Source organism: Clupea harengus, unplaced genomic scaffold (assembly GCF_900700415.2).
Source record: "Clupea harengus unplaced genomic scaffold, Ch_v2.0.2, whole genome shotgun sequence".
Classification (NCBI taxonomy): domain Eukaryota; kingdom Metazoa; phylum Chordata; class Actinopteri; order Clupeiformes; family Clupeidae; genus Clupea; species Clupea harengus.
The window spans coordinates 24,005-37,508 of NW_024879706.1; the positions used below are offsets into that span (position 1 = coordinate 24,005).

At 40.8% G+C, this 13,504-nt stretch overlaps 1 protein-coding gene across 2 annotated transcripts; it reads right to left on the reverse strand.

The window, feature by feature from the left end:
- Nucleotides 1–778: 778 nt before the first annotated feature.
- ecm2 (extracellular matrix protein 2, female organ and adipocyte specific) lies at nucleotides 779–13,273 on the reverse strand. 2 transcript variants are annotated; one of them, XM_042704671.1, is made up of 10 exons: nucleotides 12,995–13,273; nucleotides 10,972–11,233; nucleotides 7,470–7,658; nucleotides 6,113–6,808; nucleotides 4,132–4,247; nucleotides 3,188–3,323; nucleotides 2,879–3,036; nucleotides 2,475–2,614; nucleotides 1,654–1,980; nucleotides 779–1,386 (listed from the first exon to the last, which is right to left on the reverse strand). In XM_042704671.1, exons 2-10 carry the CDS (start codon nucleotides 11,222–11,224, stop codon nucleotides 1,221–1,223), a joined length of 2,181 nt encoding a protein of 726 aa, XP_042560605.1. In that variant the 5' UTR covers nucleotides 11,225–11,233; nucleotides 12,995–13,273; the 3' UTR covers nucleotides 779–1,220. The 2 variants fall into 2 exon arrangements, with proteins under 2 accessions (XP_042560605.1, XP_042560604.1); XM_042704670.1 differs by having other exon boundaries at nucleotides 6,113–6,844; nucleotides 12,995–13,272.
- Between the last annotated feature and the right edge of the window lie 231 nt (nucleotides 13,274–13,504).

Sequence of the window (13,504 nt, forward strand, 5' to 3'; positions counted from 1 at the left end):
AATATAAACCAATTTTAACACTCCAGCGGTAACACCATGGAAAAGTACACTAGACCACAGCCATGCTCAGAATGTTTATGTCAGGGTGTTTGTGCTCTTGGAAATCTAGGGAAACTATGAGAGGAGAAGGCTACAGTTTTAATTGAATTTTCATTCTTCCAGCATCACTGGCAGTCATGTGAATGAAGGCTGATTCATGAAGAATGAGACATATCCCAACTTCAGAAAATCCATTTGTGCTGGCCATCGTTTTTCTTGTCTAAACAGATTTCCACTGTGTGCACAGAGGCTTTTAAACAGTGTGATTTTTTTTAGATTTAATGTGATTTCCTGGATCATAATGATCTGACAACAACAAACTATAGTCTTGTGGAGGTTTTAATACAGTCCTTTAAAGGGCAAAGATGCCTTTATGGTCACACCATTTACAATGTAGATTATAACTGAAATATACAGTACTTCTGCATTGTGGTAGACACATGATTTGTTTCCGGAATTACGTTCACAATGAATTAATGGACCATGCATTTTGGTGACATTCTTCATGAGAACTGTTTTTATTTTTACTGTCATTAGTACCACCTTTTATTGTGCATTATATGACCAAAATCAATAATCGGAATTAGCCAATAATGAGTGGTTGAGAAGTAAAAATGTGCTTCCACGCTTGCAGACATACACAAATGGATCTGGTCTCTGCATCGTTCCTTTGTCATAAATACTGATAGTTTCCAGGTTTTCATCATTTCAATAATTGTCCAACTGTTTAGCGGCCAGTAGTCAATTTTGTTGGATTTTGTACAGTATCTGATTTAATGATAGACATAAATTAAAAACTAAAATGATCTGATGCATGCATCTCCTCCCATTGCAAAGAAGACGTTTGTTTGATCTGCTTTGTGATGATGATGATGATGATGATGATGATCTATTCTATCTGAAAGACACACAGTATGTAACAGACGGATGACACAGTGAAAGTGATGCTGCCTCATCGTTGTTGACTTTCCTGTTGGATATCTAGTATGCTCATACAGTGTCGTCAGCCATCATAAGGTACAATGTTACAAATGTCTCTGAAGGTTACAGGGTGGGTAGGTGGGTGTACAGTATTTTTCCCCAAGTCTGTATCAAGGTATATGAAAGGGCTTGACATAATACAGTGAAATCATTCTGTTGGATGGTGCTAAAAAAAATCTTCCAAGTGAAAAAGGCTTTTGTTATTTCATCTGTGGCTTCAGAACCACACTGGAGTAGGACCTGACACAGGAGAATGTAGTGGGTGGAATCTTTCGTGGGTCAAGGAGGTTGTTTTCGAGGCGCACTGCCACAAGTTGCGAGTCTTCATCATTGATTGGGTCACAGAGGGAGTCCACAGCTATATTCCTGTGACACAAGTAATAAGAATAGAGACAACATGCTCAGAAAGCAAACTTTGGTTTCTTTTCTCATGCCTGGAATATCACTTAGTAAGTCTGTATGTGTGTAACTCGTGCTTGTCAAAGAGAAATGGACCTCTTCCTCATGGTACACACACAGAGAAAATGTGGCCACCCACCAATATATGTATTTTTAATCATAATCTGCCTCGTATAATATCTCAAGGAAAGTTTATGTTGAAAAAAAAAAAGCACCATTGCTGGCTGCCCATACCTTATTTTGTTGTTGTTGAGTCTAAGAAAATGAAGTGACGTCATCTCATTGATTCCAATGGGGACGCCGGTGAGTTGATTGTGGTCCAGACACAGCTCCGTCATGGAGTGAAGGCAGCCAACGAAAGACTCTGGCTCAATCCCCTCAGCGTCCAGCTTGTTGTAGGACAGATAGAGGTACTCCAGGCCTTGCTCCATATGGGCGAACACATACCCTGGAATCCTTTCGATCTGGTTCCCGACCAGCACTAAGTGCACGAGGGACTTTGGCAGGAAGGATGGGACAAGGTACAAATTGTTGTAGGAGAGATCTATTGACTCCAGGGTCCTTCAGGAAGAAAACAAACGTGTCAAAGTTGTGTCCTACATCATGGAAGAGGCCAGGTGATGTAGATAATGAGGTGTACTGTAGGTAATGTGTATTTAATTGATAAAAAAAGCCCTTTTATGAGCGAATAGGTGTCTCAGTATTTTCTTATTCTACAAAGCCTGGTTAAAATAGAAATTACCATTCTACAAGTATACTGGATAGGGCTTAAGAAACACACAACATATGAGTAAAAAAAAAGCTGTTGCAAGTACATATTGGTTTGACTAGATGAAGACTATATGTCACATTGTCTCCCAGCCCTTAAGTAACCATCGTAACCATGGTATAAATGAGGTGGCCCAATACGATTTAGGGAGGAAACTCCACTCTGCATAACACTGTGTCTCTGCCTTGTTCTTGTTTAGTATATTGAGACACATTGGTGGCTGCTATGCCTTAAATAGAGCTGCATATTAGTATCTCAGTCATTTGGGCGTGTGAGTTTTATTTACTTGTGGTTTATCCAGGCCAGTGGTGCAATTCGAGACTCATCAATCTTATTGTGTCGCAGTACGACTACATTCAGGTTGGAGGTCTGATTGAAAGCTGCCTCAGATATTTCCTCAATCATATTGTTCTCCAGGTGAAGTTCCTGAAACACAAGCATAAAGACATCCTGTTGTTCTCTACTTTTATGTAGAGAGTTTTCTCCAGCGTAATCCTGATTTATATCTTTCATATTAAAATGGCGTTTCACTGATAGTCATATTATTATTGTCATTAATAAAAGACAAAGATATCTGCCTAAGCTGGTTAGGTAGACAGGATTTTCAGTTGTTTGGTATACACTAAATGAGTGTTGGCTTGACTTAATTAGCAATTAAGCAGGTAGTTGGCTACCCATGGAATACATTACCAGCAGTGAAGGGGGCAGGCCTTGGGGGATAGTTCGGAAGTGGTTCCTGCCCAGACGCAGGTAGGAGAGTCCTGTCAGAGGTGTGAAGCCTGGGGGATCCACATTCCCCTCACTCAGCATATTCCCCTCCAGCTCCAGAGTAATCAGGCCGCTCAGTTCTGCAAGGAAATCAAGCAACCCATTTACAGTTGTAGCATCGCTAGTGATTTAAGCTACAGACATTAGTTGTATACACTTTGTTGTTATTTTATTGCCAGCCATTGATATTGCAAGGTTGATTTAGTTAACTGTTGTTTTTTGTTTGCATACCCTCGAAACTGTTTTTATTGATTTCACGAAGGTTGTTTTCATTGATCTTCAGTTCTTGTAGCGTTGAAGGAAGAGGAGAGGGGATTTGTTCAAGGAGATTTCCATCCATGTACAAACGACTCAGTAATTTCAGGCCCTTAGAAATCAAATCAGAGGTAGAAAAAGTCGTCACCCTACTATGCATGATGGTTAGTAATACATGTTCCCCACTTCGCCATTGTGTTGCTCTAGGACACAGTAGCTATTTTGGCAGAACCGCAGGACATCATATGTACCGTAGTGTGTCTTCTGAACTCTGATTTCACGTCAATGCAGGCCATGGAATTTGACTTTTGTTTAGATCGGATCTAGCAGGTTTTTGTTTGAACAAAGAGTGTTGCCAGTGCTGGTGTTTTGTCTACAGATGCACAGTGCATCCACTCTAGCCATCTTCTTACTCAATACTAATTAGGTTTGCAATACAGGCGGACCGCAAAACAGAGAACCGCACTAGTCTCTCAAAGATGTCAAAGCCTTTTTGGCTCAGTCCCTCTCCAGAGGTTTGGTTTCACTGCAGCTTTGTCATATATTTCTTCCTTGAGTCAATAGACAAAGCAATAAGCAAAGCTGGAATCTGGCTGCTTGCAAGGCTCCAGTGGAATTACAGTTAGAATAGTTGTGTGGCACTGCACAACTGTAATGTACACGACTGTAGAGATCACGTTTCATCTAAATGCATATTTTGGTTTCAAACTTGCAAAAGCAGCATACACCATTGATGTGAGTAAACAGAATGCCCTCTAAGTTGCTCCTATAATAACAGACTGCTGAGGCTGAGGTTTAATATAAATGGGCTGTAAGTGGTTACTGGACAACATGTAATGTTTGCCTGCAGTGTTCTGTGCAAGAAAAATGCACCGAACGTCACTGGAAAGGATGCATAATGATGTACAGAATAGGCTTACCTTGAATGCTTGTGGGTCAATGTTTTGGGATGTGATCTTGTTCCTGCCAAAGTTGATCCATTCCACATTGGGAATGCCATTAAAGGCCCCCATTGGGATTGCAGTGATGTCATTACCTGAGGATGTTGAGACACAGGTGTTCAGCTCATTTGGTTGTAACAGTTGTCCTTAAAAGACTCCATGTAATACCTTGTGGATGATTTATTTCAAAATAATTGTGATTTATTTAAAAATAAAACCAAAAGTGTGCGGTGGCATTCTCGAAAGGATAACCTGTTTGGCAAGATAGCTAGCTGGCTATTTAAAAAATAAGTACTTTAAAATAAAAAATTGATACTTGTATTGGTCTAATATTTTGTATGTACTCTACTGTTCAAAAGTTGAGAAGCACAGAGAAGGTTCCTTGTTTTTAAAAGAAAATAAAAAAAATTCAATCAAAAAATATAAAATTATTCTGAGATATAGTCTACAACTGTTAATGTTTAAATTACCATTATCACAGATTTTTAACAAAAAAAAGGCATACAATATTTTGTTAGCTAATCCTAAATTATCATGTTAAAAGCCTTATTCATCATCAGAAAACCCTTTTGAAATGACATTTGCCAAGCTGAACTGTTTTAAGGAAGCAATAACATGTACTATGTATTAAGGTATTTTATTTATTTTTTAATTTTTTAATTTTGAAAATGGTTTGGCTTAGCAACTAGACCCTGAAGGTTCTAAACTGGTGCTACATGATCATGTTACTTTAAAATCTGAATAGGCAGTGACATTACCAGAATCTCATCCTGGGGTGGGCATTTGGATTAGTAGGGGGAATAACTCCACTCAACACGAATAGAAGCCTACCGTCTGTCAGTTGTCACTTCACAACACGATCATGCTTCAAATTGAATTATTATAATTTGACGCAATCAAAAACTTTGGAGCTGTCCTGCTTAGCAACCACGTTAAAAGAAACTAAAGGTTTTGCCGGTTTCAATCGATTTCAAAGAAAAAATCTCGTGAAGTCACTGAACGCAGTAGAGGACTGTGGGTTTTACAGTTGGGCCTTCAAAAACAAGTGACAAGTGAATGACGGTACATGGTTAATATCACCATTTGATTGGCTGATCACCATGATACTGACACTACTGAGGAAGTGGTGGAGGCTTTGGGGGCAGAGCTCAGGCTGACTCTTCATGGAATGAACGAATGAATGAATGAATGAATGAATGAGTGAACGAACGAACGAATGAATGAATGAATGAATGAATGAACGAATGAATGAATGAATGAATGAATGAATGAATGAGTGAACGAATGAATGAATGAACGAATGAATGAATGAATGAATGAATGAACGAATTAATAAATGAACGAATGAATGAACGAATGAATGAACGAATGAATGAATGAATGAATGAACGAATGAATAAATGAATGAACGAACGAATGAATGAATGAATGAATAAATGAACGAATGAATGAATGAATGAACAAATGAATGAATGAATGAATGAACAAATGAATGAATGAACAAATGAATGAATGAATGAATGAATGAATATCTGTTTTCTCCCCTCACTGTTTGTTCCCATTTCTTTAATGACAGTAGGATGGGGACAATGGGATTTTGTGACTTGACTCAATAAAATATACTTTGCCATTATACATTTCTTTGTTTTGAGGGAGGGGAGGCATCTGCTGATAGTGGGGTGGGTGTGTCACCATGTCCCCCCTATTCCCCTTCAACCCTGAATATGTGCACTTCTACCTACTCAATCATTTCTAAATCCCTGGTAGCGCGTCGGGCAGGCATTCTTCAGATTTGTATTTGTCTAGCCCAAATAAAAAAGACAATATTTCTGCTGAAAGGTAGATATAATAGAGAAAGCAATAAATAAATAAATGTATAATATAATAGCCCTTGTGAAATCTACTTAAAGCAATACATAAATAAATGTATAATATAATAGCCCTCGTGAAATCTACTTACCCTCTAGACTCAGAGACTTCAGTTCAGGGATAGATAGGGGTGGGATGCTGCTGAGCTTTGCGTTGTCACAGTTAATAATGACATCAGACATGGTGCAGCCTTTTGGAAGAGATTGTGTCACCCTCTGAATCACTACCTCCTCGCTGTCAGCATAATCATTCTCCTCCCCATCCCTGGGCTCTACAGGTTCAGCCAGGGGTGGTGGGAGGGGTGGAAGCCCTACTGCGGTGGGCTCTAATGGGGGCATTTGAAAGACATCTCCCCTCAACCACACAATGTCCTCATCTTCCTCCTCCTCTTGATCGGCCGTCCTCTCTGAGGCTCTCTGAGCTTCTCTCTCAGCGGCCTCTTCTAACGCCTCGAGCATCAGCCTCTGTTCCGTCTCCATCCTTCTCATCCTTTCCTCCTCTTCCTTCCTCTGTTCCTCCTGTCGTCTTCTCCTCTCCTCTGCGGCCTCTGCCTCCTCCCGTTCCCATCTGTCCTCCTCTTCCTTCCTCTGTTCCTTCTGAGCTTTCCTCTCAGCTGCCTCCCGATCCTTTTTCTCCTTCTTCTTCTTCTGCTTCTTCTTGGCTTGATCTTTCTTGCGAAGACGTTCTTCCTCCTCCCGGTGTTCTTCCTCTTCTTGTCTTAGAATCTCTTCGATCTCTGCCGGTGTTTGCGGTGACCACAGGTCTGGCTCACTGGGGTTGTTGGGCACTGGGGATTCGCCAGAGAAATCAGGGACATCAAGCACTGGAATGGTGGGATGCAGAGGCCATTGATGCACACACACACACACACACAACACAACACAACACAACACAACACAACACAACACATAAGGATGAGGATGAGGGCGTAGAAGAGGGACAGTGTTGAGAAATAAATGAAAAGAAGATTAAAGAGGAGTGACATACTGGAAGGATACTGATCAAGTTTGATTATTTATTCTATGTTGTAAAAGATTGTGTCATTAAGATCACGATTACTGGGGCCTTGTACTGTAGCCCCAGTGTGTCCTTCGGGCATGTACGCTATAGCAATGATTAAAGCTAGTGTCCAGCGTAATAGATTGAGATGGAACCAGGAACTCAAAATAAGAGAAGAAAAATGGCCACAGAATATCTAGTACAAATCTAGTAATATAAAGTATATATATATATATATATATATATAAAACTCAAATTAACATATTCAAAACTGCACTATATTTACTTAGAGGGACACCCACCTTCTCTGTAGTAAACTTAAACAGGGATTTTACCACTTTAGCTCTTGGAGATACAACACAGTATACACCATATCAAACCACTATCAGTGTATTGATCAATGTGCATTTAATTGTGTGCGCTTGCATAGGTTAGACAGAGACAGGTACCAGGCTCTGGACACACTGGGCAGCACTCTCCAATGGGTGTGTAGGTGAGGTGGCAGCGCAGGCTAGGGCACGTGACCTCATCACACACCACGGTACCCTCGGAGCACAAGCAGGTGACGCAGGGCTTGGGCGACCAAACGGCTTTGTCAAACATGGTGATGCCCATGTACTGGCACTGCCCCCTCCGCCCTGGCACAGAGAGAGAGAGAGAGAGCGAGAGAGAGAGAGAGAGAGAGAGGAGAGAGAGAGAGGAGAGAGAGAGAGGAGAGAGAGAGAGAGAGAGAGCGAGAGAGAGAGAGAGAGGAGAGAGAGAGAGGAGAGAGAGAGAGAGAGAGAGAGAGAGAGAGAGAGTGAGTTCAGAGTTGGGACAGCAACCATTTCAAAAAGACTCCACACGCCACCCAAGGGCTAATCAATGTACTTATTTAGCTGGTCAAAAGAGGTATAGCTCCTCCTTGTATTTTTTACAAGGAGTATAAACAAGGAAAACCTACATAGTATTCTGTCATGTTCCTGTTTCATTTAACAAGTTGTATGCCCTTACAGTAAAAATGAAGGGCATAGATGTAAAATGGCTTGTATTGCACTCAGCTTAGCCATTGCTTTTCTGTTAAGTGTGTGTAGATTTGGACTAGTCTTTTCTGTTAAGTGTGTGTAGATTTGGACTAGTCTTTTCTGTTAAGTGTGTGTAGATTTGGACTAGTCTTTTCTGTTAAGTGTGTGTAGATTTGGACTGTAGTCTTTTCTGTTACGTGTGTGTGGTTTGGACTGTAGTCTTTTCTGTTACGTGTGTGTGGTTTGGACTGTAGTCTTTTCTGTTAAGTGTGTGTAGATTTGGGCTGTAGTCTTTCTCAGGGTTGGGGTAAAGTACCTCTGTACAGTTCCTTTCATGGAAGTAGCAGTGTATGGGCTAAGTCTATACTTTAGGCCCAGAGGGATTGCTGACCGAGCACTTAATTGACGCGCTTGTTAGATGTAAAATAAGTTCCAATTTTGCGTTCTCTTTCTTGGTTATGCAAACTTTATTTCTCACAGTAAGATCCAATCCATAAGCATGTCCATACATCCCAACTTGCATCTTATATACATGTAACAGACCTTTGCAAATACAAATGAAGCGGTCAAAAAGGTGTGTGTGCTCTCCCTCAGTCAAGCAACACCTGATACCTGCATGAACTTTCACACCTATATGGTTTGAGCCCAATTAAAATGGAGCGCCATCTAGTGTCCCAACAAGATTAAAACATGAACCCAAATGGCTCCTACAAGCAGTCCTGCCTGTTGAGTGGGCAAAGAGAGTCGAGTACTTGTGACTCCCTCCCAGACATCTTTCTGTTTGTGCTCCCAGAGAACAATACGACCACTATGACATGCTCATGCCAGCACCGTTAAGAATGGGTGACTGAGGTTTTGGTAAGGTTCATCAAAATAACCACCCTGAAAAGTATAGACATTCATTTCGCCCCCTTTGAACCTGATGCTATGGAAAAATCCTAAGAAGCGGCTTACACAGTTTGAGGATTTCCTGCATTTTGAGTACTTTTGTGACTTACGATGGCAATATCAGTGCTTTATAAATGCAGCAAGCCCAAGCAGTTGATATATGTGCAGTAGCACATACTAACTGAGGTATTTACGCCATGACAATTCTTAAAAGCATGTGAAGTGGGTCGTCACACTTCTTGATTCAAAATAAGTATATGTGACAAATAAACTCTTTTCCCCCACTCCTTGAATAGCCCATGACCTTCATGTAGTTGGCATGTTTGTTTGGGATTGTAGTCTACAGACGTGGACAAAATTGTTGGTACCCTTCTGTTAAAGAAAGAAAAACCCACAATGGTCACTGAAATAACTTGAAACTGACAAAAGTAATAATATATTAAAATATTCAGAAAATAACTAATGATAATCAGACATTGCTTTTGAATTGTGGTTCAACAGAATAATAATAATAAAAAAAAAAAAATGAAACTGGCCTGGACAAAATTGATGGTACCCTTAACTTAATATTTTGTTGCACAACCTTTTGAGGCAATCACGGCAATCAATCGATTTCTGTAAGTCTCAATGAGACTTCTGCACCTGTCAACAGGTATTTTGGCCTACTCCTTGTGAGCAAACTGCTCCAGCTCTCTTGGGTTTGAAGGTTGCCTTCTCCAGACTGCATGTTTCAGCTCCTTCCACAGATGTTCAATAGGATTTAGATCAGGGCTCATAGAAGGCCACTTCAGAATAGTCCAATGTTTTGCTCTTAGCCATTCTTGGGGGTTTTAGCTGTGTGTTTTGGGTCATTATGCTGTTGGAGGACCCATGACCTTGCGGCCACGTCCAGGGAGGTTGGCTATAGTCCCCTGGACCTTAAACTTCTGAATAATATGTGCAACTGTAGTCACAGGAATATCAAGCTGCTTGGAGATGGTCTTATAGCCTTTACCTTTAACATGCTTGTCTATAATTTTCTTTCTAATCTCCTGAGACAACTCTCTCTTTAGCCTACTGTGGTCCATGTTCAGCATGGTACACACCATGATACCAAACAGCACAGTGACTACTTTTCACCCTTTAAATTGGCAGACTGAATGATTACAGGGTTGAAGACACCTGTAATGCTAATTAGAGGACACACCTTAGTTTAACATGTCCCTATGGTCAAATTATTTTCAATCTTTTCTAGGGGTACCATCATTTTTGTCCAGGCCAGTTTCATTATTTTTATTTTTTTTTTAATTATTCTGTTGAACCACAATTCAAAGCAATGTCTGATTTTCATTAGTTACTTTTCAGTACATTTTAATTTATTATTACTTTTTTCAGTTTCAAGTTATTTCATTGACTATTGTGGGTTTTCCTTTCTTTAACGTAAGGGTACCAACAATTTTGTCCACGTCTATGTCTGGGTGGTGTGGTAAAGTGCACCATACATCTTTTTTGTACACTGTGGTCAGTTTGTGAAGCTGTGGTTCACCCAGGCATACAAGACTAGGGCTAGTTTGGTCGTGTAAATGGTCACCTAGATTATAGGCTTGGCTTCAACTAGAACTCCACCAGCACTTTTGCACGCTGCCACACTGAAAGACGCTCCCTTCTAAGACAGTGGAGGTTTCAAAGTTTGGCTTACATTAAAATTCCATAACACCCTCCTAATTGTTTCTGCTGGGCAAATACATTCTCAGACAATGAACAATTTATGAGTTGTCTAAATGTACTTTGCCCAACTAGATGTGGTTTGCTTAATATGGCTGACATCTAAGAAATTATTTTTTACACAAAAAACATTATTTCTTCCCATAAAATGCACTCTAAACCGACACTGCTTCACTTTAGACAATGAAGAGCACAGCATTATGGCAAACCATTTCATTGTTTCCTTCAATCATTACATTGTGGAAACGTATTTATCTTACTCCTTTGTTGTTTAATCAATAAAAAGATAATAGCCTTTTGACTAACATTTACTTCCACCACACAATACTTATACAACTCTTTTTGAGAAACAAACCTGGAATGATGTTGTAGTTGGATTCCTGTTCATTGACGCTTTTGTATGACTCAAGGAAAATTGCTGTCCCCGCATCCCCATTGAGAACTGGCAGACCTCCCGGATGGGCCGGCTGACTGGAGTTGGCCTTCTTGCCCCTTCTCTGCCCGGCCCTTCTCCCCTTTCCCCGGGCAAGTGACACCTGCTGCTCCTGAGTCACAGCGAGGCTCAGACACACCATGAACCAGAGCGCGAATACAACCCTTAGTCTCATGGCAAGGATCTGGCAGAACAAAGAGAAGAGGTCCCATTCCATCAGACCCTTTGATATACCTGGCTTTAATACAGGGTTGCTTCTCACACTCCCGTAATGATAAGTCTCAAACAATAACTAGTAAGGCTCCCTACCGCCACACAGTATATTCACTGATTATCAGTACCAGACTCACAGACTCTGCTTAGCTGTGTTTACAAGATGGGACATTTTGCAACAGTCCACAACAGTTTTTGGTACTTTTAGTCAATAAAATGGTTCAACAAGTCAGCCAATATATCCTTCATTGGTAGGATGTGAACCGTCTTAACAGTCTTCTTAAAATCTGTTTGGGTAATATACTTTTTTGTGAAAACCATGTAGTTGTAATATGAACAAGGTTTAGGCTCCATCTTCAGACATGTTGTTTGCCCCATGCTTGTTTACATGACAACAATAACTTGGAACATTGTGTCAAGGTTTTGTTTGGACGATAGATTGTTACTAATTACCACACAGATTAAAGCACAATGTCAGTATTCTTTTATAACTCACTATCTTATATAAAAAAAACAAAGTCAAGCATGGAGAACTTTCAGTGAGGTTTGGTAGTGGTTTGCTTCTGTTACTGGATGCCTTGCAAATTGAAATGTCATGTCAAAATATCAAGCCATTTTAGTAAAACTAGTTCTCTTTCAAAGTTGTCATAGGTCTTTAAATGACTGACAAATATGAGTGAGACTCCCAGCAAGTGGTGCAAGCCCATCAGTAGCTCCAGATATTACAGTTATTTAGCTAAAGGCTTTGTTACTGAAAACTAACTTGAGGGTCACACACACAGGTCCATAATCATGTTCATTACATTACCGGTACTGGCGGGAACTCTGACAAACATTATAACATGGTCAAACTAGCCATTGTTTACATTCTTTTCCACAACACTGTTTGTTGCCAAGCAAGCACATTATGAAGTAGAGCATAGACAACAAGAAACTTATACAGTTTAGAGTTCGAAAAAGACTAAACATTGGTGCAGCAGTTAACGTGAGATTTATCTTAAAATCTCAGTGAAGTATTTGACGTATACTTCTTGATGTATACTTCTTGATGTATACTCTGACAGGCTGTGCTTTGCAGGAAGGGCAGACATGTTAGGGGACGACCTCCCCCTCAGGCTCAAGGCAAGAAAGACATCATGCCGTCAGTATTAACTCAGATTTGGAACCGTGACAAAACAACAAAAAAGCAGCGAAGAAAAGAGCAATGAAGGAAGTGGGTAGGAAAAGCCTTTAGTAAAGCAGTCTCTGGATGTCAAGGCTTGGCTGGAGAGAATCTGACACCAGGGGAAAGAAAGCAAAGAAAATGACAAGAACGAACATATCCCTGTTGAACGATATGAGTTGTTTGGAACTTTCATTTTTAGCTGGCAGTAATGAAAACTAGATTCCAAGCTTCAGAAAAGGTTTTCTCATCCTATAAAACAAGTAAACAATCCTTGCAGGATCTTCAAGGGAGTAGCTGCCTAGAACAGACTTCCCAAAACAGATATCCTCAAAATCCTTACTTTTAAACTCTCTACCTCTTGAGCAGTAAAAATCAAGTTCACAACTGGCAGTGCTGACATGCTTGTTACTGACCACTGTCTCATGTGCAAAGCTGCATGCAGTGGACGTGTCAGAATATGCACTCCAAGAAGGACCCTATGGTGAACCCCCAACCCTGTACAAACCCCACCATCCAAACTTATAGAGTGAAAGCACAAGAAAGACAATCACGGAGCAAGTACGTTACCAGTGGTCTGCAGACAGAGTGGGTTTTTTTTCCCCCTTGAGGCCAAATATTTCCGTTCTTTCCCAAGCCTTGTGGGGAGATTTGCCAATACCGCTTGCAGACAGAAAGCGCCTGCTCAGTTGCTGAGCTGATAAATGTTTAAAACAGACAGGACTGTGCTCGCTCACTTCTGGGAAGCCACGACCTGCGTAGGGAGCGTTTTTGAAGTCATGTTTCCAAAGCCACTCGATCGGAGAAAGAGAGGGGGTCAGTTACAAGATGGAGCCACTGCTGACAGAGTTGTAGGTGCTTGGAGTTTTGGGGGGGAGGTTGGTGATGTTCTGAGACATAATGACTGGGTTTGGGACACACTGGGCACTCAAGTCAATTAAAGAGGTGGCACCTGGCTTGTCATTACTGGTGCAGGTAAAAGAGGACCTATGGTTGAATGCAAGTAATGATTGCACAGACACTAAGGGGAGACCCTAGGGCTTGTGCAAGCTGACTTGGAGCTCTCTGGAAATGCCATGG

Excerpts from the sequence above, each read along its gene's own strand:
- ecm2 (XM_042704670.1), bottom strand. The coding sequence starts at position 11,224 with ATGAGACTAAGGGTTGTATTCGCGCTCTGGTTCATGGTGTGTCTGAGC. Across the intron at positions 7,659-10,971 it reads CAACTACAACATCATTCCAG|GGCGGAGGGGGCAGTGCCAG; the intron begins GTTTGTTTCTCA and ends TCTCTGTGCCAG. Across the intron at positions 3,037-3,187 it reads CAATAAAAACAGTTTCGAGG|AACTGAGCGGCCTGATTACT; the intron begins GTATGCAAACAA and ends ATTTCCTTGCAG.